This window comes from Neofelis nebulosa, chromosome 15 (assembly GCF_028018385.1).
Source record: "Neofelis nebulosa isolate mNeoNeb1 chromosome 15, mNeoNeb1.pri, whole genome shotgun sequence".
In the NCBI taxonomy this organism is placed as follows: domain Eukaryota; kingdom Metazoa; phylum Chordata; class Mammalia; order Carnivora; family Felidae; genus Neofelis; species Neofelis nebulosa.
In genome coordinates this window covers 46,787,426-46,809,858 of record NC_080796.1, presented here as the reverse complement: position 1 = coordinate 46,809,858, position 22,433 = coordinate 46,787,426, and the positions used below count along the sequence as shown (strand labels likewise).

The window sequence follows — 22,433 nt, the reverse complement described above, 5'->3', positions numbered from 1 at the left end:
CACTCACCACGTACTACCATCAGTTCAATGTCAGCCTGATGTTTGAGTATTATGGGGATAAAGAAAAGCTGAAGTCGCTTGGTTTCCTGGAAGAAATGAGTATAGATCTGGGGTTTTGAAGGAATGCAACACACTGCTGAGAAAGTAATAGGACATTCAACTGGGGAGAGGGAATTCTATACAATGTATACATGTTTCACTGAATAGCATTGTATATGTAGAGCTAGGCACCGCCTGACCCAGAGCAGGTAGGCAGTAACTAGCGTTAGAAATACAAATAGTTTGAGGTGCCTGGGTGGTTCAGTCGGTTAAGCGTCCCTGGCTCAGTCGGTTAAGCGTCCGACTTCGGCTCAGGTCATGATCTCGCGCTCTGTGAGTTCGAGCCCCGCGTCGGGCTCTGTGCTGACAGCCTGGAGCCTGCTTCGGGTTCTGTGTCTCCCTCTCTCTCTGGCCCTCCCCCTGGTCATGCTCTGTCTCTCTCTGTCTCAAAAATAAATAAACCTTAAGGAAATACAAATAGTTTGGGGCACCTGCGTGGCTCAGTTGGATAAGCGTTCGACCGAGGTCACGATCTCACAGTTCATGAGTTCGAGTTCTGCGTCTGTGCTGACAGCTCAGAGCCTGGATCCTGCTTCGGATTCTGTGTCTCCCTCTCTTCTCTGGCCCTCCTCCCACCCTCTCCCGGTCATGCTCTGTCTCTCTCTGTCTCAAAAATATACAAATAGTTTGGGGCGCCTGCGTGGCTCAGTTGGATGAGCCTTCAACCGAGGTCATGATCTCACAGTTCATGAGTTCGAGTTCTGCATCTGTGCTGACAGCTCAGAGCCTGGAGCCTGCTTCAGATTCTGTGTCTCCTCCTCTCTCTCTGCCCTCCCCCTCTCTGCCCTCCCCCACTCACACTCTGTCCACTCTCTCTCAAGTAAACATTTAAAAAAAAATACAAATAGTTTGCTCTCATGCTTGTTAGAGCCTGCACTGGCCCAGGAACACTGAGGAAGGCAGCCTCTATCGCTCTAACCTCAGTTGATTTCACACTTTCATCTCTCCCTGCCTCCACCCTCCCCCCCAAACTCAGCCAGGAACCCCAGTGTCTCTCCTCTGTCTCTCCTCACTTTCACTTTCCAGCCCAAATGGACCAAATGGACAGTTTCATCTATGTTAGAAGTTGGCTAGGGGTTGAACCTGAGAGAAGAAAACCAGTAACCCTATCCTGACACCATTGCCTGTACCCTCCTAACTGAAGTCTGATCAGAGGAGGGAAGGAGAGAACTGTTAGAAAAGGAAAACACTTGGCAGTTGGAAAAAGGCAGCAACAGGGTGGTGATCCTTTAGGCGGCCTTTGTCCAGGAGAGCAGAGGAAAAGGAGATTGAAGACCTGAGGAAACCTGAGGGAACCTGAGAGAACCACAAGTATGAGACCAGAGGATCTGGAGAGCAGACTGAGAGGCATTTATGCCTTTTCTGGGTCCAGCGAGCAGGGGCAACCAGAGGGAGGCAGCGGCAGGTCAGAGAAGAGGCAGGAGATGAACTTCATTGGGAAGGGCCACACTCAGATCCTAGGAAAGAGATGGTTATGGGCAAGAAAAAGATGGCTGATGGATTTGTTCCCTGGAGAAGCAGGTCAGGCAGGACAGGCTGGAGACGGGGTGAGGAGCATGACAACCTCTCTTCTGTGATCAGCTGGAGCTTTGCAGAAGGCCAAAGTAAAGGCTAAGGTGCTGGGGGGTGGGGGCAGGAAATTTCCATGAAGACAGGAGATCTGTGACTTCTAGGGAGCAAATGGCACCTCCTTGGCTATGAAACTTGCAAAGGTAGCCCAGCCTGGCCCTGGGCAGCAGCTCCAGGTCCCACGGGGCGTACCGGGCTCCCACCAGCCTGCTTGCGGCACATAGGGGTGCCTTCGTCCTAATCTTTCCTTGCCCAAACCATGACCCTCCCTACCACCCTAATCCAGGGCCAGGATTAGAGCAGGGTGTAGGAGGGAGCATGGTAAAGGACCGCCTCCTCTCCGGGGTTGGTACAACACATTTCCACTTCTGTTTCAAATGCAAACATGCAATAAATGTTTGTACATGTGCTGCCAAAGCGAGCATAACATGCAGTAAAGTGTTGCATTGGAATGTTCCAAGGAAGGAGTTCTGACCTCTTCGAAAAATGTCAGAGTCTAAATCTGCCAAGGGACTTGTAGGGTAGGTAATGTAAAATCTTAAACAATTTAATGCCTAGACACTTTTCCCAAAGATTGAATTCAAAATGAAGGAGATCAGGTAGGAGAAGAAAGTCAAAGAGTCACCAGGGAAACACTATACTAATTGGGAAAAGGCCACGCGAAGGAAGGTCTGCCCTGCATTTTTGCTTCCTTGCGTTCTCTCATCAGCGGGAGAATCTACGTGGAGGGCACGAGGGACAGAAGTGAGGAGCTCCTTAGGAAAAGCCACACGGAGTGCTGCGTGGGCAGTCCTTCAGGCAGAAGAGATGCTCCGAGAGGCAGGGATCGCCCAGGTAAGAATGTCCTTTGATCGTGGAGTCAGCGAGAATGCCTGCCATGACGGGAAGCTCACTGCCTTATCAGTAATTTGTAAACCTCTCCAGTTGCTGGCAAGTTTTTCCCACTCACCTTCCAGTCTGTCTCAAACTGACTTCCAACCACCATGATGCTTAGTGCTCTGGAGCTGCACCAGGTAAATCTAAGTTATCTTACAACATGACAGCTCTTCAAATATTTGAGAACAGCTCTCAGAGCCTCTCGCGAAGCCTTCCTTTTCCAAAGTAAACTGCCTCGGTTCCTTTCACCATTCTTCTCACACCTTTTTTGGATCCCGCACCAACCTGTCCGTCTTTCTCGAAATGTGTTTTTGCGCATCAGTGTCCTTTTAAAATGTGATGTCCCGAAGTGATACTCTAAAAGAGGCCTGACCACATGGTGAACAGAGTGAGAATATTGGCTTCCTTGTCCTGGACACCGGACATCTACTGCTGAGGTGTAAGAGTGCCCAGAACTTTTCAGAGCCCGAGTCCTACTGTTGGCTCCTAATAAAAGTCAAAGCTCCTCACGGTTTCTAGTGCCCCCCTCCAGACGCTCTGTCACCACAGAGACTCCCTGTGTCCCAGGAATGGTGTACCAACTTTTTTTTTTTTAATTTTTTTTTAACATTTATTTATTTTTGAGACAGAGAGAGACAGAGCATGAACAGGGGAGCGTCAGAGAGAGAGGGAGACACAGAATCCGAAACAGGCTCCAGGCTCCGAGCTGTCAGTACAGAGCCCGACGCGGGGCTCGAACTCACGGACCGCGAGATCATGACCTGAGCCGAAGTCGGCCGCTTAACCGACTGAGCCACCCAGGCGCCCCTGTACCAACTTTTTAAACCCCAAATGGAAGTGGGTTTCTCCTCACACTAGCACAGAAAGAAAACCCAGAAAGTCAGGTTAGTCAGGGAGGTACTTAATTTGCATTTGAGCCTCTCTAAACCATGTGACGCTCAGTAATTAAAACTTGGTTTCCTTACAAATAACCCAGTGAAGAGATGGGCATAAAACATGAATAGACACTTCTCTCAAGAAGACATCCGGATGGCCAACAGGCCCATGAAAAGATGCTCAACGTCGCTCCTCATCAGGGAAATACAAATCAAAACCACACTCAGATATCACCTCACGCCAGTCAGAGTGGCCAAAATGAACAAATCAGGAGACTATAGATGCTGGAGAGGATGTGGAGAAACGGGAACCCTCTTGCACTGTTGGTGGGAATGCAAATTGGTGCAGCCACTCTGGAAAGCAGTGTGGAGGTTCCTCAGAAAATTAAAAATAGACCTACCCTATGACCCAGCAATAGCACTGCTAGGAATTTACCCAAGGGATACAGGAGTACTGATGCATAGGGGCACTTGTACCCCAATGTTTATAGCAGCACTCTCAACAATAGCCAAATTATGGAAAGAGCCTAAATGTCCAACAACTGATGAATGGATATAGAAATTGTGGTTTACATACACAATGGAGTACTAAGTGGCAATGAAAAAAAAGAATGAAATCTGGCCCTCTGTAGCAACATGGATGGAACTGGAGAGTGTGATGCTAAGTGAAATAAGCCATACAGAGAAAGACAGATACCATATGGTTTCACTCTTATGTGGATCCTGAGAAACTTAACAGAAACCCATGGGGGAGGGGAAGAAAAAAAAAGAAAAAGAAAAAGAGGTTAGAGTGGAAGAGAGCCAAAGCATAAGAGACTCTTAAAAACTGAGAACAAACTGAGGGTTGATGGGGGGTGGGAGGGAGGGCAGGGTGGGGGATGGGTATTGAGGAGGGCACCTTTTGGGATGAGCACTGGGTGTTGTATGGAAACCAATTTGACAATAAACTTCATATATTGAAAAAAAAACTTGGTTTCCTTAATGTGGCCATTTTAGTAAAGTTATATATATATATATATATATATATATATATATATATATATAAATTATTATTATTATTTTTAATGTTTATTTATTTTTGAGAGATAGAGCATGAGTGGGGGAGGGGCAGAGAGGGAGGCAGACACAGAATCTGAAGCAGGCTCCAGGCTCCGAGCTGTCAGCACAGAGCCCGACGCGGGGCATGAACCCACAAGCCATGAGATCATGACCTGAGCTGAAGTCAGACGCTTAACCGACTGAGCCACCCAGGCGCCCCAATAAAGTTATATTTTTATTTAAAAAGCGTGTGTACTAAGGGCACCTGGGTGGCTCAGTTGGTTAAGCCACAGACTCTTGGTTTCAACTCAGGTCATGATCTCACGATTCGTGGGTTTGAGCCCCACGTCAGGCTCTGTGCTGACAGTGTGGAGCCTGCTTGGGATTCTCTCTCTGCCCTTCCCCTGCTCTCTCTCTCTCTCTCTCTCTCTCTCTCACTCTTTCAAAACAAATAAACTTTAAAAAAAAAAAAGGAAAAAAGAAAAAGAAGCATACGTACTTGATGGACATGTTTTCCTATGCACTCAAGTCGCCATGTCTGAAGAAAACCAGAGACTAATTTGTTGACCATGTTGTTATGAATGGTGGCTGGGCCAGCGCCAAAGGTGGCGACCCCTGTCTGACCATTTAGAAAGCAATACTGACTGTCCTTGATAGGTCAGGCACGAGGTAAACAGTTATGTAGAAAGAAATATGGTAAGTGGACAGAAAGAGACTGAGTGACAGACAGACAGATACAGAGTATTATGGGAGGGCCAAGAGGAACAGTTAGGACTTCACTCACTATGAACTGAAGGCACCATGCCCATGACAATGCAGTTAGTCTAACTCACAGTGGTGGCAAATATCCCAGATGAGCTGGGTGAGACTGACCTACCTACCTGCACCTCTAGCTGCTTAAGCATCCACAACACCCTAATCTACTGTCTCAGAGCCCAGGGAGATGGACATTTTGGGATGATACTCTCCTTATGATCCTGGTTGTTACAGAGTCCCCAGAGTTGAGGCCTCTGACAAAAACCTTGCTTAGATCCTGGTCCACCTTTTATGTCCCCAATCCTATCTCCACTCTCCCAACTCTTTGCCTCACTTCTTCTATACTCCAGGCTCCCTGGTCTCCACCAGCTACTCATCACCCAGGCTCCCTCCTCTTTGGACTTGCCACTGAATCCCAGCTCCATGCTTCCCTCCCTTCCTCCCCATCTGCCCCCCACCCCAGCTCACCTGTACTGGAAGGGGGCTACTGTGGCTGTGACTGGCTGACTCTGCTGATGGACCGAGGCGAAGCTGATGGCCCCTGGGGTGGGAGAGGGGCGCTTGCTCTGCACAGGGCTGCACACTGGGGAAGAAGCCCCTGATGCTGCCCCGGCATCAGGTTCCAAAGACTTCGAGATCCCTGGACTTTTGTAGTTTCCCGGGTGGTTAGGAGGTTTTCGACCTTCAGGAGCCCCTGGTATTTGAGTTTCTCCATGAGAGCTCATTCGGGATGGGCTCCTGCCCCGGGTCTGGCGGACTGGAATCCCTTCCTGAGCCACCTTCTTCTTTCCCTGGGTGCCTTGTGTCTCCCCAGTTCTTCTGGACCCAGCCCGGCTGGAGAGGGCAGCTTTTGGGCTTGCCCTGGGACTGCTCCATGGGGAGCTGGAGAGGCCTTCACCACCCTCAGCTGACTCTCTCCCTGCCCCAGAAGTCTTGGGGGAGCCTCTCCCCCGAGAGGCCTTAGGAGAGGAGTTTCTGGAAGGGCCTCCTGCTTTGCCCAGTCTCGGGGAGGCCGAACGCTGGGGGCTCAGGGCCAGGCCAGCCTGGCGTGGCCGCAGCTGGGGAGAGGCGCCCGGTGTATGAATCCTGGTCTGGGAAGCAGCTCGAGGCACAGGTATGGAGGAGGCATAGTGGGGCCGGCTGGCCGAGTTCACATTGGCCATCCCATTCATGGTTGGCAAGGTGGCAATGAGGACTACTGTCCTGCAGAGAGAGGAGAGAAAAGAAGATCGTTAGGCACCATCCTGAGTTTCTGTCCCCGAGGGTATAAAGATGATGATGAGGTCAGGGGAGGAGGCATCAGCATCCAGGCTGGACACTGGGACTCCTGGCTTCACATCCTGATTCAGTCAGTGCCTCCCTGCCTGACTCTGGACAAAAACCCCTTTACCTCCCCTCTCTCAAATGCTGCTGTGAGTCTCCTATGCAGACACATACGTGAAAGTGTTTTGGGAACTATGGTGCTCTCTACAAACAGAGTTAATTTGACTTCCCTTGCCTCTGTTGCCCTCCACTGATAGGGGATAGACCCTTCCTTGTAGCCTGAGTCTACAAGGCACTGACCACGGTAAACCAACTTCCTTGTGCCGTCCGCCTTTGCTCTGTGTGTTCCTTCCACTTGCCACTTTATCTGACAAAAGTGCCCAGGATACCTCTCCAGCGGAGTGTAATCCTCCAGATCCCACTGGGCCCAAAGGCGGAGCAGCCGATCCCAATCCCCACCAATCATAAACTTGCGAACCTTCTCTGACCTCGGGCTCCTGCCACCTGGCTCATACTATTCACTGGTCCTCGTTGATGCCCATCTCTCCTGGTCCCTATCCACTGCCCCCACCCCTTCAGTCACTGGAGATTTGGGCACTGGACTCACAGTCTTCCTTTCTAGCCCATTCCGCATCCACCTCCCAACCTAGCAAAAGTGACCTCTGCCACCCTGGGCCTCTGGTCTCACAGATTAAGTGTCCCACGTTTAGATACAGGCAGAACCCTCTAGGTACCCCCCCTCCCCCAGCACTCAATCCCTTCCCTCCCAGACCCTGATCCATTAATTATCGCATCTCTCTCCCATACCCTCAACCTCTCCTCCTCTACCAGCTTCTCTTCCCTGCCATGTTAATTAATGAATTAATTGCTCTATTAATCACTTTCATTCCCAAGGGAATTTGAAGCCATTTACAAAGACACAATCAATCAATTTCAGATAGGTGAAAGAGTTAAGTGTAGGAAATGTAGAAAATGAAACCATAAAAGAATTTTCAGAGCACACACATAAATGCTTCCATACTTTTGTTGTGGGAAAGGCCTTTAGATGCCCCACGTCAGAGGCAGAAATTACAAAAGAAAGCACTGATAGACTTGAGTGCATAAGAACGAAAATCTCTGTATGAACACAAGAGCCCTTTCAAAAGGCTCAAGCCACCAAGAAACTATAAAGATACTTGCAACATATATGGGGGACAAGGAGTTAATACCTTTAAGCGCAGGGAATTCTACCAAATCAATAAGAGAAAGCAAATGCCCCACAGAATAAAAAGCAAAAGACTTGAACAAGGAATTCACAAAATAATACATACAATTGGCCAAAGCCCAACAAAAAGAAAAGGCCTCCTTAAAATCGAAGAGATGCCCGTGAAATGTTATCATTTCTGCTATCAAATTTACTACCTTTTAGAAAATGCATATTATCCACCATTGGTACAGGGCCACAGGGCTCTCATACACTGCTGTGGGGACAATGCCAGATCTAGAAATGTGTCCTAGGGAAAGGATTGAAAATGTAGGCAAATGTTTATGTACGAGGAGGCAAATGCTCAAGTTGACTCTCCAGGGGTAAACGGGCTCTGGGTGAAGACGGAGACAGAGGACATGTGGGCAGAGAAAAGACCACCACGGTACGGCTGGTCCACCCGAGACCACTGGGGTGGCCCCTTTCACACTGTGGAAAAAGCTGTTGGCAACTGCAAGGGATTGTTTCTGGCTGTTGTTGGCCTTGCTCTGACCTTTGACTCTGTGGCCCGGGACCAGTTACAGGCTAAACTGTGAGAAGTCAAGGTAGACCCCTAAACATTGATGGATTTATAGAACTACAGCACGAAATGACTGAGAGTCAGGGCTTCAGGACTGCCCTACTCACGGGTGAAATAATTTCCACTAGGAAGAGAAATACAATGACCGCCTCCTCCTTTCCTCTGATTTGTACCTGAAAGACTTGATGCCACTATTGAATGAGCTGAACGTCCTCCAGCAGACAGGGCAAAGCTGTGTGTGTTCAGGCACGCACAACCAGCTTGCCTCCACTCCTCCAGTGGCTGCCCCATCACCTAGGCCCGTAGGACCCCGTCCAAGGCTTCCCTGACTCCTACTTCCTTCCCACCCACCAGGCCACAGTCTGAAAGGATGCTCTTAAGTCACCCTTTGCCTGCCCACCGTCTCCCATACAGGGCGTGCTGCCCTGCCCCCAGCCCCCAGCATGCCAAAGACAGTCCCATTGGAGGGCCTGAGAAGTACTTTCACAAAGAGATCTCAGAATGTGTCAAGTAGGTACTAACAGCAGCTGTGAGAATCTCCATGCTCAGCCTGCAAAATAAGAACAGGATAAAATCTAGCAACTGCTGCCAGGTGGAGAAATAGAGGGTCTTTAAGATAAGAAGGAGCACTATGCTTTAGCCTGGCCTCAAGACCGTAGTGAGAATTCCTCCCCAGTAGCGGTGAGAGCAGATTTACTCTGTCATCCTTCTCCTATCCCCCCATTCCACTAACGATCAGCTACGTGCCTCAGTGACAATGCCAAGCAGGACCAAAGGGACAAGAATGGACCCGATTAAAGGTGTGTGTGGTCCCTGAGCTGCTGACCTTGGCATCCAGCACAGAGCTGAGCCATGCACTGGCCGACTGAGCTAATCAGCTGGCCACCCACGACAAGGACCCACGACAAGACCACTGACCCATGACAGCCATACCCCCGAGATTTCAGCGTTCCCATGTTTAATCCCTGCACTGGCACGGTGCCACACAGGCCACTTCTGCCTCTCCCCTTGGGCTGAGTCCCCACCAGGGGACCATGGCCACATGAGCACACCAGACCACCCCCTTTGGGAGCTACCTCTGTGATGAAACCTAGAGCTGTATCTAGGCTCCACCTGCACCTCTCCTGGGAACCGCTCCCCTACCCACGTTGTAGTGCCCAGGGACCCCCCAAGAGCCCAACTCACCTACGTTGTCCCTGAAGCATCCCCAGACTCCCCCAAGCCCTACATCAAGGACTGACCAGAGTTCCAGCCAAGAGAGCCCCAAGGCGGAGAGAGCTGGTTCTACTTCACTTGCTAATGGAGCAGATGCAGTTGCTGCTTTCACTGGATCATCGTCTTTTTCAAAGGCTGATGGAAGAAGATTTAAAAACATTCCTGTGGTAGGTCACAGGAGCCACACCCCTCCCTCTTCACTGCAGTTGGGGCCCTGCTCTCTCCCGCCACCCCCCCCCCCCCGCCCGTGCCCATGACAGCCCTCACCTAGACCAGGAACAGCACCACACAGGATGTAACGACCACTCTCCCAGGTGGGAGCCTAGGAGAATCAGACCACCCTTAGGTCTACAATCAGGCGGTGGAGGAGGGATCCCCAAATACATTGAGCTCTTTTAGCCTGGCAGGAAAGGGGGCACAAAGGAGCCTTCCTGGTTTGCCTTTAGAGTGGGAACTCCCAGGTGCTTCAGTATCCTTACAGAGATCTCAAGGGGACACCCAGCAAATCCCTCTTCTCTAGACGGTATCAGGATCTCTCTTTCATTGAGACATGGTTTCTAACCCTCACAACAACCTTCTAAAGTAGCTTTTATTATCCCCATTTGTCAGGTCAGGAAAACAAGGCTGAGAAGGTTAAGTCAGCTGCCAAACGACAAACAGCTAGAGAGCAGTAAAGCTGTGATTCAAAAGCAGATGAGCGGGGCACCTGGGTGGCTCAGTCGGTTCGGCGGCCCACTTCGGCTCAGGTCATGATCTCGCGGTCTGTGAGTTCGAGCCCCGCGTCGGGCTCTGGGCTGACAGCTCAGAGCCTGGAGCCTGTTTCGGATTCTGTGTCTCCCTTTCTCTCTGCCCCTCCCCCGCTCGTGCTCTGTCTCTGTCTTCTCAAAAATAAATAAACATTAAAAAAAAAAAAAAAAAAAAAAAAAAAAAAGCAGATGAGCAGGACCCTGAGGCCCAAGGATGGATTCCCTAGACCACAGCTACCAGTGCAAGTCCAGCCTCAGGAGGTACTCCTCAGCCTCCATATCCACACTGTTGTTGCTGTGATTGACAGGTCTGGGCCTTCCAGAGATGTGGGGGAGGGTAGAGGGGGGCATAAATCCAGTTCACAGGGTGGAAAACAGAAAAGGAAATCAGTCACGGGCCTCTGGAGGAGGCCTCCTCCTCCTCTCTTTTTCTCCAGCACTCCTCAGATCTAGCCAGCTACCCTTGTACTGTTCATATCCTATTTGCCTTTGGTGGTACTAGGGGTCAAGGTGGTCTCAGGGCACTGCCTTGTAAGAGGCTATAGGCAATGAATGCAGCTGGGGAGGGAGATAATGGGCCAAATCCAGCCTGGCCACAGGCTTAATATGCCCAGTTGGCAGCAGATGGCATACTTGGGGTAGGTGGGAATTGAGGAGGAAGACTATGGAATTACAAGACTACAGTAGATGGGAGACCTGGGGAAAAGCGGGGAGACAGTGCTCATGGGAAGCAGGGTCTTAACTGAGACACATGGACAATAGTATCTCCAATAGTATCTCAAGGGTGAGGCCTCTGTGCAGATGATCTCTGCTGCGGCCCCAAAAGTTATCTACCGGCCATGGCACCCAAGCTGCATTGTTAATGGACCGAGTGATTTGGGAAGCTCCCATACTTGCTCTGGGGCTCAGTTTCTCCTTCTGTCAAATGAGGGGGAAATTCTGCCTCCTTGCTCTCCATAGCTTCATGTCCTAAGGAGGCTGAACGAGGTAGTATCTAGAAAATGTTCAGCCTCCTGGGGAGAACAGGGTTAGCTGTAATGGCTTCCATTTCCTGGTGCTCACTGTCAGACAAAAATGTCCTAGAGAAGCAGGACAATCTATATCTCTTTTGGACAGGCCCTGTTCAAGTACTGGCTGTCAGTACTAATCATCTTTTGTGATACCTTCACAATATATCTGGGAGGCTCAAGGGCAGAAGGTGAGGAGCTAGGAGTGGAAACAAGGAGACCATTTCTTTCTTATGTGAATGTGTATGTGCATGCACATGTGGTGCTGGGGAATCCTACCAGATCCCCTACTCCTCAACACGCTCTCTCTTCTTCCTTCCCCTTCTTCCTTCCGCCCTGATCTGCAATTTCATTTAACCTCAGTGAATAGATTCAAGAAGAGGGTCTCACTTGAGACCCTGTTTCTTAGTTACTCATTCCAGGGATCTCTGTCCTCGATAAATTACATTAGGGAGTTAATACTCCCCACTGCAAAAGCTCGTAGCACTTTCGAAAGGATTCACAGCAAGATCCCTTTGTTCAACAACACACACCTTGGTGGAATACCTTCCGCATGCCAGGTGCACTGCCAGGTGCTGTGGCAATCACCACGGCTGAGACCTAGGTTCTGCTCTCAGGGAGCCAACAATCTGGTATGGGGAAGCAGGAAACATGCGCAGTCATCGCAAGCACACATGCGGTGTGTCAAAAGAGGCAAAACAAAGTGCTATGGGGCTGTGTGTGTATCAGTCTGACAATAAGGTAGAATCAGAGAAGGCTACAAGGAAGAGGCAGCAGCAGGGTTGGGGGTTGGTCTGAGATCTGGCAAACAGCAGATTTGATGACTGAACCTCCCATGCCCAGGGGTCTATCCATCAGTGCTCCAACACATACTCTGCTCTTCAGTGTAGTGGTGACGGAATAAACTCTGGAGTCACAGTGTCTAGGTCCAAAGCTTGGCTCTGCCATTTGCTGATGGTGTAGCCTTGGGCAAATTCCATAAACTGAGTTTCCTCATTGGTAAAATGAGGCTGAGACTAGGATCTCCTCTTCACTGCTTTGAAGAGTAAATTAGTTAGTACATGTATTGCTTAGAATGGAACCTGGCACATAATAAGGACTCAACAAGTATTGTTATTATGATCGTAGGGACAAAGGACTTTTTTCCAAGTGTCCTTCCATCCTAGATGCCCAGGGATGGAGGCTGAGCTGCCTGGTTCTTCTGGAGCCTCCAGCAGAGCAAAGGAGATCAGAGACCCTGCCAGGCTTGGATCAAAAACCTGTAGCATTAACAGGAAAAACACTTCCCATGATGGATGCAGTAACACCCACCAGTGGATGGGGTAGGAAACTAGACAGTTTGGAAATTGTGTAATGGAAACAGTAAAGGCTTCTGAGTCAGGAAGACCCGGGTTCAAATCCCAGATTTGCTACTTCTTGCTATGTGGCTTTAGATAAATTATTCAACTTTTTTGAGCCCAAAGTCCTCATCTGAAATAAGCGGTCATAGAGTTTTGCAAAGATTAAATGAGAGAATAAAGATAAGGTACTTAGCACGGTGCCTGGCGCATAGTAGGTACCCAAGAAATGGCAAAAATTCTGTTAAGGAGAACAGCTGCCCTTCTTCCCAAAAGGGAAGGAGACAAATTCAGACACAGACTGGGACAATTTGATGGATGGCAGGTGAATCGAGAGGCTGGTGGCATCCAGGGAGAAGTGGCACAGCCATTGAACACAGTGTGTAGCCCTACCCGACATGTACTTCCATTTTGTCCCCCTCTACCTTTTTCAGTCCACACCCCAACTGTCTGTTCTCTCATCCTCACCCTGGGGTCTTGCTTTACTTTTAAATCCAACACTTTTTAATTGCATTTACCGACTGCATGCCAGGCACTGTTCTGTTTTTTAACCTACGTTAACTTGCAATTGGCCTATGAGTTGGTGCTATTATATTATCATTCCCACTTCACAGGCAAGTGGCAGCAAAGCACAGAGAGGCTGAGGAATTTGCTCGTAATCACACAGCTGGTAGATGGGAGCCAAGATTAAGCACAGACAGTGGAACCAGCCAGTGCCTGTAACTACCCTGCTCTGTTGCTCATCCTACAGCCTCAATCCAGGCCTCACAGCTGACTCCCTCGCACCCCCAACCTCCCAGCGTTTGTCAGCCTTGAATCATTCTGGCCTCAGGCCCCATCAGGACAAACAGAGGCCCCTGGCTCCACAATGCTCTGTAAACCCCAGAGCCAGGAAGTAATTTTGGCCTATAAATATTTCACTCTAGCTCGGAATGTGGGGAGAGCTTAAGCGCCAGTTCCCTCAGACCTGCGGGGTCAGAGGCGGGATGAGGGGAGGGAAGGCGGGCACTGTATTCAGCGGTCCCTTCCAGGTCTGGAGGACTAGCCAGGCTGCAGATTCCCAGCCAAGACTCTCTGCCGCCCTTTCTGCCCTTGAGACTCCCGCAGAGGTGGCGGAGTGGGCGGGGCGCGCGCTGTGCGCGGGGCGGCGGCCGTGGTGCTGATAGGACAGCTCCTCCTGCAGTGGCCCCGTTAAAGGAGCCGCGTCTGCGCTTTGTGAATGTGGTTAGGATGCCCATTTCAAAAAGTCAGAACATTTTAACCACAGCATCAAAAGGGTGGATATGGAAGAAGAGAAGAGAAGAGAAGAGAAGAGAAGAGAAGAGAAGAGAAGAGAAGAGAAGAGAAGAGAAGAGAAGAGAAGAGAAGAGAAGAGAAGAGAAGAGAAGAGAAGAGAAAAAAGGGGGTGCTTGGGTGACTCAATTGGTCAAGTATCCCACTCTTGATTATAACTCAGGTCATGATCTCACGTTTGTGAGTTCGAGCCCGGCGACCGGATCTGTGCTGACAGCCTGCTTGGAATTCTCTCTCTCCCTCTTTCTCTGCCCACTCCCTGCTCATATGCGCTCTCTCACAAAATAAACATTAAAAAAATTTTTTAATAAAAAATAAAAGAGAAGAAAAATGAAAGAGAAGAAAAAGAAATGGAGGAAGGAAGGAAAGGAAGGAAGGGAGAGAGGGAGGGAGGGAGGAAGAAAGGGAGGAAGGAAAAGCAAAAAAAAAAAAATGTCTGGGAAGTGGGACTCTGGGTGCTGGTCAGATGACTCCATCATGAGCTGAGTGAATTTGGGCAAATGATTTATCTTCCCTGGTTTGTTACTGAAAGGCTGAAACATAAGGAGGAAAAACTTGGCTTCTCAGGAAGAGGGAAAGATGGTTAAAGTTTGCAGTATCTCTAGACTCAAGCACTGAGGTACAGATGCTGCACAGTAGAGGGTAGTGGTTAAGAACATAGGACCTGGAGCATCTTCCCAACACCCCACCCCCATGCAAAGCTAGCTTCCACTGCAGCTTCCTAGCTTGTGGTCCTGAGCAAGCTATTTAGCCTCCCTGGTCTGCTTCCTCGTCTGTAAAATAGGAATGATAATAATAACAATATCTATATAACGTCGTTATAAAAATTCAGTGAGTTATTATAGGAAAATCATTAAGACAGTGCCTGGCTCATACAAACCCATACAAATCACTGAATAAATGTTAGTTATTAAGTCAACTAGAGCATCAGCACAGCATGTATCTCCCTTCTCTGTTCTACTCACATGTCCCACTGGCATCTTTTGTCACAGACAGTCAGAACAACATAAATGTTATCACATATATTTCCCTCTAACCTAAATTTCTATTTCCTCATTTGAGTATGAGTAGGACAGAGTTTACATGGGATTGGGGTAGGGAGGATAAACAAAGTTGGAGAATTTTCCAAAATAAACCGTGGCAGGGACTAGTGAGAGACATGGGGAAACCTCTCTCGCGGGGCCCCTTCTGAAGTTGAGGCAGTGCTGACAGCAGGAGGGTGGCTTAGGGGCAACCTCTTCAGAGGCAGCAGGTGGACAGGATGACTCTCAGGGATCCACACACTACAGACAAAACTGGACTCACGCAGGCCTCTATGCAAGATTTCTTCCTCTACCTGCCACGTACTGTCTTCTGTCCTTGAAAGCCTGACTGGCTCCTCCCAGGGCCAAACCTCAGCTTGGAGGCCCAGCCTGGTCCATGGAGGCTGAACACTTCAGGGAACAGAGACCTGTGTCCTCTGATGCCCCAGCAAAGAGGTGACTTGTGTTGCCTCACCTCTCGGCCAAGTATCACATATATAGTGTCATGCTCACACACACATACACCCACTCACCCACACCTGCCCACATCCACATACTGATAGTCACTCACACCGACCCATATCCACACACTGATACACACACACACACACACACACACACACACACACACACGTCTGTAGCTTCAGTCTGTCTTCCTCTCCCTGTCCCTTCCTTTTGGCCCATTTCCCATCCAGTCTAGAGATGAGGGGGTACTCTGTGTCCTCCTATCTTTGTCCATCTCAAGGGCTCTGGGCTCTCCAGCAGTGTGCTCACAGGCTTTCCTTGGAAAAATAGGCCCCAACACCTTCACTATGTGTACACAATTTTGGAGCCACCCGGGCGCCCCTCCACAATTTTCATTTAACATTTGTGGATTATAGATTTTCTACAGCTCACACGGAGTTAGAGATGGGGGATAAAGGCAATTGATAACATCCCTATACCTAGAGGAAGGAACTTGTCCCAAGCCACACCACCGAGTAATGGTGGTGCCTGGGGTGACTCCTGGTCCGGTGCTCTTCCCCACCCCACACAGTCTCCCCTCCACGTAAGACCCTAAGGCTGGGCATCATGGGGGAGTCCCCTGGGCTAAGGACAGGACTGCAATGACTACTTACTAAATGTTTCTCCTTCTTTTCCAGCCTCTTATCTCTGCCAGTCTCTAAGGACAGAGATCAAGGAAAGTCTGAGATGTGGGTGCATGGTAGTGGGGCCATAGTAGAGGAGGTTTGAAGCCAGCCCCCTTCCCCAAGCTCTTAGCCTGTAGGTTTTAGGCTCCAGTAAACCAGCTAAGGACCATGTAGCTTGGCTTGCTCCTTGGCAGAGAAGGTGATCACCCCAGTCAGTACTGAGAAAGGGACGGGATGGGCAGCCAGCAGCGTTGTCTCTTCAGGGCAAGCATGGACAGAGTGGGCAGAGCATTGGCAGGAGGCAAGGAAACGGGTCTGCTGGCTAGGACTTGGCAGGCAAAAGGTGGGGGCTCAGTACTCTCAGCGCCCGCCTGGCTGGCTCCTGGCTCAGAATGGGGATTAGGATTGTCCACAGTAGTGGAACTCATTATTCTCCTCCTCTCTCCACCCCTGGGGCTCAGGGCTCTGCCAACATCCACAGGAACTCCTTTAACTGTAAAACTGTAGAAAGGTCTTCCTTCTGGCCAGATGGTAACATGTTCTTACAGAGGAAGATGGGACTGGCCAAGTTAATCTCAGGTAATAACAAACAGTTTGGTTTCCTGGCATTTATAGTAAATGATCAAGCTGGTGCCAACAACCTACCTTTCAGGCCCAGTCCAGCTGAGCCCAACCCCCTTTCCCAGGAGATGGCTTCCAAATACTGCACTGCCCAGACTTGGCATTCTCAGAGCAACTCCAGCACCCTCCCAAAGAGTGCTCCCTAGCCTCATGCCTATTCTGTGCTAAGCCCAGGCTGACAGGCAGGACATATGTAAAATTCAAACAACCTATATAAAAGAAATGTTCACTGTTCCTCCAACACTACTCTCAGAACCTCCTGTCCCATCTCTCAATGCTGTAAGATCTTCCAAATGTCTAACCTCCATCCCTTCTGCTAAGAATCAGGTCCATTTCCTGGTTTTCCAGTCTTGGGGTCAAGACAGGGCGTGGGGGAGGGAGTGGATAGGGAGTAGTTTCTCACAGCCTCTGGCCTTTGAGACAAAAGTGAATTTTGAGCTCCAGGGAGGGGCCCCAGAGATGCCCAACTGAAGACTTGCACTGTATCAGCATATTGGCATTTTTCACTGATTTGATCCGTATAAACGGTTCCACTGTCAGTATCCTTGGTTCCTTTTCAATTAGCCAAGAGAAATGATTTAGTGCTAATGAAAATCAATGGTTTAAAGCTGTCCCACAAATCACAGGGGGCTGGAGGCTTGGGTTATAAATACCTCCCAGGAAGTTGAGCTGGCATGGGGAGCATGTGCAGCCACACGCAGCTTCGCTCTGCTCCAGAACACCTCCTGCTCCACATCCCCAGCTCCAAAACCCCCTCTGGCTGTTTCTAGAATGTGGTATGCTCTCCTGTGAGGCAAATGAGAGCTTGGGAGCTCTGTGTCACTAGAGTACAGTTGCCTAGGCCCCTGGGGAGCTGCTCCAAAGACAGCCCATGTCTCACCCGCATCTGATTGTCTCTCTGGTCTGTGCGTGTGTGTGTGTGTGTGTGTGTGTGTGTGTGTGTGTGTGTGTCTGGTTACTTCCTCTAGGCCACTGTTACTAGAGCTCTGGCTTCCCAAGCAATAGCTTAGATTCCAGATGGACCCTAGAGCTAATGAATGGGGGAGGAGCAGGAGTAAATGGAGCCTTGGGGGTGGGGGAACTCATCTCAGACAGAGAAATTGGAACCTGCGTAGACCCCCAGGCAGCCAGCCAGATGACTGCCTCTCCCACCAGACCTGTCAGCTCCGACTTTCTCACACTCACTTTATTGTTATTTTTCTTCCTCAACGTAAAGCCTGCAGTGTGCTTCCATCGATGGTTTTTCCAGTCAGGCAGACGGAGGACCTATCACTCAACATGCCCCACATACTCTCCAGGCCCCAAAGTCCAGGGCCACTGGGCTGGGGCAGGGGAGGGAAATTCTTTGGTGCTGGGGTAGGAGACGTGTGGGGGATTCTGGACTGCTCTTAAAGCCCTCCTGTCCAGAGGCCCTGCCACTCTGCCATGTGTAGGCTAGTACCCTGGCTGGGGTGCCACATCCTGGCATTTGCAGAGGACTGGACTCTCAATCTGACTGCAAACCCATCAGTCAGACTGAGCTGTGAGCTGCAGACCAGACCTCCTGCCTAGTTAAGTCAGCTTTAGGCTGGCTACACTAGCAATAAGCCAGCTCTGCTTTCCTCACAAACTTCAGAATACGGGAGGGGTGGGGGTGGGGCTAAGAGGCAAGAGTGCGGAGCTGGGGGCAGGCCCAACAGTTGAGAGCAGCCCAGGAATGTGACCGTTGGACTGGATTCCAGTGCTAAGTATCTCTCTGAATTATTCAGTCTCCAGGCCTTAACTTTTCCATCTGAGAAGTGGGGCAAGCAATTCCAGCAAAAAAGAGAATGCAACTTCCCTAACTCCGCTCATTCCTGAGCCGTGGAGAGATAAAAGTGTTGGTTGCCTATGTGTCTTGAGCAAAACGGAGCACCCCTGTCCTGCCGGCTCCACCAGCTACTACCCTCAGAGCCAAGCTAAAACCATGCTTGGGCCTCATTCCTGCCAGTACAATGCTGCCAACCCAGGACACGTGTCCCTGCCCGTCCCCCACCCCCCCGCTTTCTTCAGCAGCATATTCGTGTAGGAGTCACGCACAGAGAGGCCAGGCCTCACTACAGCCCAAGGCAAGGGGCCAGGTTGCAGGAGAGAATCCTCCCCTCCCCCTGCTGACCTCAATCATGGGAAAGGGTCCGATGGGCTGTGAGGCTCCCAGGGTGTAGCCTCCCAAGGCCCAGAGTCCTGCCAGACACCAGGACGCTAACAGGGGAGCTGGGGGGTCTCACACGAGCCGAAGATGGGGAAGCATCGCCCCCCCCGCCCCGCCCTCTCCTATTATGCCGAACACATCTAGGAGTGCACTTGTCCCACCCTGTCTACACCGGGGGCCTCCCTCCGTTGTCCTGTACATCCCGGTACAGGGTCTCCGAGGGGGGCCACCTTTGCCTGGAGAGGTTGGTCAGGTTTGACCAGAACTGCCCAGCAAACAAGGCTGAGGTAACAGGGCCCCCTGAGGTGGGACACATTAACATTTGCACAGTTAGGCCAGAAACCCAAAAGCCAGGCAGATCAGCACCACTTATCCACCCCACGCCCACTGTGAATGACTGCATTAACTTTCTGTAACTTTTTTGGGGGTGTTGTTCAGGATGTGGTTCTGCTATTTATAAACGGGGCGGTGTAGGGAAAGCTACTTACGCTCTGCAAGCTTTGGTTGTTTCATCTGAAAAATAAGGGTATCTATCTCACTGAGTTGCTATAAAAATAAAATGAGATAATGTGTGTCTTCGTTCATTTGGGTTGCTTTAACAGAGTATCACAGACCGGGTGGCTTATAAGCAACAGAACTTATTCACAGTTCTGGAGGCTGTGATCATGGTCACGGTGTCGGCAGACTTGCCGACTCGTGAGAACTTGCTTCTTGGATCACAGCCGGCTGCCTCTGGCTGTGTCCTCACATGGTGGAAAAGTGAGGGAGCTCTCTGGGGTCTCTTCTTTAAAGGGCACTGATTCCATTCATGAGGGGCTCTGCCCTCCTGACATAACCACTTACCAAAGACCCCACTTCCTAATACAATTACCTTGGAGATTAAGATTTCAACATAGGAATTTAGGGAGACACAAACACTCAATCTAAAGCAGTGTGAAAAATGCTTAGCACAGTAGCATGTGGAACGTGCTTAATCAAGGGTAGTTCTTATAAAAATAATAACACGCTTATTAGAAAAAACTTGGAAAATCTAGAACGACACATAGAAGAAAAAAGCCTATCATCTACAAACCTACTAGTCTACATGTAGCATTGTTAGGTGTTTTGGTTTCTTCCAGGCTTTTTACTATTCATATTCACACGCATAAAACTGTGATTACACTGTACATACATGTCATGTCTCTTCATTTACTATGAATTAAGCATTTTTACTTTTCATTCAATTGTGTTCAAAAGTGTACTTGTTAATAGATAATATGGGGCGCCCGGGTGGCTCAGTCGACTAAGCGTCCAGCTTCAACTCAGGTCACGATCTTGTGGTTCATGGGTTCGAGCCCTACATGGGGCTCTGTGCTGACAGCTTAGAGCCTGGAGCCTGCTTCAGATTCTGTGTCTCCCTCTCTCTCTGCCCCTCCCCTGCTCATGCTCTCTCTCTGTCTCTCAAAGATAAAGAAACATTAAAAAAAATTTAAAAAGATAACAAACCATCACGCAAAAGCTTTATACAGAAATTACTTAACCATTCTGTCATTGCTAGCCACTCAGGTTGTTTCCAATTTTCCAGCAGTACGTAGAACACTGTGATAAACACGCAAACAAGCTTTGCTTGAGCCTTAGCTTATTTCCTCAGGCTTCTTTCTCAGAAGGGGAATTGTTGGATACAGGGGAGAATCTTATAAAGACTCTTGGTCATAAACTACAGACCGCTGTTCAGAAAGATTCAGGCAATGTGTTCTTCCTCCAGTGGTGTCTGAGTGTCTGACTCACTGCACCCTTCTCAGCAATTAGGGGCGTACATCAGAACGGCCAAGTTCAGCAGTGGGGCTGCAGCCTTTGCTGGGGGCCTGGCCTTCCATGTGGCCACACATGCCAAGAGCTTTAGCAATGTTCCTGAACAGTCAGGCCAGGCAGGGGAGCAGAGCTGGAGGCAAAACCGCATGGGGTGGCCCCACCGCGAGCAGATCCTGCTCGCCTTGCCCTCCGAACAAAGTGCAGAACAAAGGAACTGCTCTACTTTGGGGATTTCAGTTGGAAACGAGGAGGGACTTTCTGTCCATGAAGACCACTAAATACAGGAACTGGGACCTTTCTGGTTCTTCTGCTTTGGAGGTTTGGAGGGGCAAAGAATGCTCAGGGTCAGATGCATGAACAGGATGACAGGATGAGCCTTGGCCTTAGTATATACGCTTGAAGTACCCGGCAGTACCAGTGAGGAACATGCCAGCAAGACGAGGTGACTGGGTGGGATCACTGAGTCCCTACCAGTGCCAGCCACCGGGTTAGAGGGGTCTTCCATGCACTATCTACCTTGAACAATAAGTAAGTCCAAGAAGGCCCTGCTTTGGCTTCATGAAGGACCTTGGCTGGTCCCTGGCAACTTGTCCAGGTAGGTAGTTCCTAGATGTTCTGACCAGCTTAGGCTTCCTCCCCCTTTCTTTTCAGTCTTATTATTATTATTATTATTATTTAAGTTTTTTATTTATTTTTGAGAGAGAGAGAGAATGAGCACGAGTGGGAGAGGGGCAAAGAGAGAGGGAGAGAGAATCTCAAGCAGGCCCCACGCCATCAGCATGGAGCCCAGTGCGGGGATTGAACCAACAAACCACGAGATCATGACCTGAGCTGAAATCAAGAGTCAGACACTTAGCTGACTTGAGCCACCCAGGCGCCCCAGTCCTTCCTCTTTCTGAGTCCATCACCCAACCACCATCCTAGGTGGCCTATAGTCACCTGGTGAATGTCTGTCAGGTCCTCAGGACTGTGGCTGTAAGATTCCCCTCTGCGAACATCAGGCCGGGTACCTAGAAATCCAGTGCTGTCCTCACTTCCTTTCCCACCTGCTCTTTCCCTCCTTTTCCCTGCAGGCTTCCTCCAGACCTTTGGGATAGGAAGGCAAAGTGGAAGTAGTGGCAGAGGGAGGCAGAGGCTACTGAGATCAACCACTGCCTGAAGTCAGACCGACCAGGAAAATCTCACAGGGTTCACACACACCCACAGTCCTTGGGCGGGAGGCTGTGTGGTTCGAGATCTTGTTTACGACAGCCCTGTCTTCCACCTCCTATCCTTAGCCTTAGCCCTTCCCTGAAGGCTGCTTGCTTCAGGCATGGCCCTGCTCCTACTTATCTCCTAGTGAAAAACACTCTCCATTACCTCACTCAAGCAACTGTTGAAAAATCCTCCCTTATCCAGGCTGCCTTCCTGAATTGACCCACAGAAAGGTGATCACATGGCCCAACCCCACTCTATCTACACACTAAACGCCTGTGGCCCTCATCCTTGGCCCTCGTATAAATGTCCCTAAGCTAGAATCTATGTCTCTGATTGCAGACTGTCACTCTCCTGACTTGTTATCTCATGAGGTTTTGGTTTAAGCTATTTGTGATGCTCTCCAGAGGCCCTGAGAGCAAGCAAGTTGTTGCTGGTAAAACTGTATGAATGCCCTGAAATACAGGGTCTCACCACCTCCTCCTACCATCACCGAACTTTTTTTTTTCCCCTCTCTTTTGGCAGTACTTGTTGTCATGGAGATTCTAACACAATGGGGCAGGTAGGAAGCCTGTTGCTTGGCAACGAGAGGCTGGAGGTACAGGATTGGCTGCTGAGGTCTAAGGGAGCAGAAAGGATGATAAGGGAAGGTGGGGAAGTAGAGAAAT

At 49.8% G+C, this 22,433-nt stretch overlaps 1 protein-coding gene across 7 annotated transcripts in view; it reads right to left on the bottom strand.

The window, feature by feature from the left end:
* The window catches only part of NAV1 (neuron navigator 1), a 250,152-nt gene that overhangs the window by 171,931 nt on the left and 55,788 nt on the right, over positions 1-22,433 (bottom strand). For all 7 annotated transcript variants that reach the window (XM_058700093.1, XM_058700092.1, XM_058700091.1 and 4 more), the window contains one exon: positions 5,682-6,416. In XM_058700093.1, the coding sequence (XP_058556076.1) occupies positions 5,682-6,385 (704 nt within the window). In that variant the 5' untranslated portion in view covers positions 6,386-6,416. Of the gene's footprint in view, positions 1-5,681; positions 6,417-22,433 lie in introns of those variants that run through there.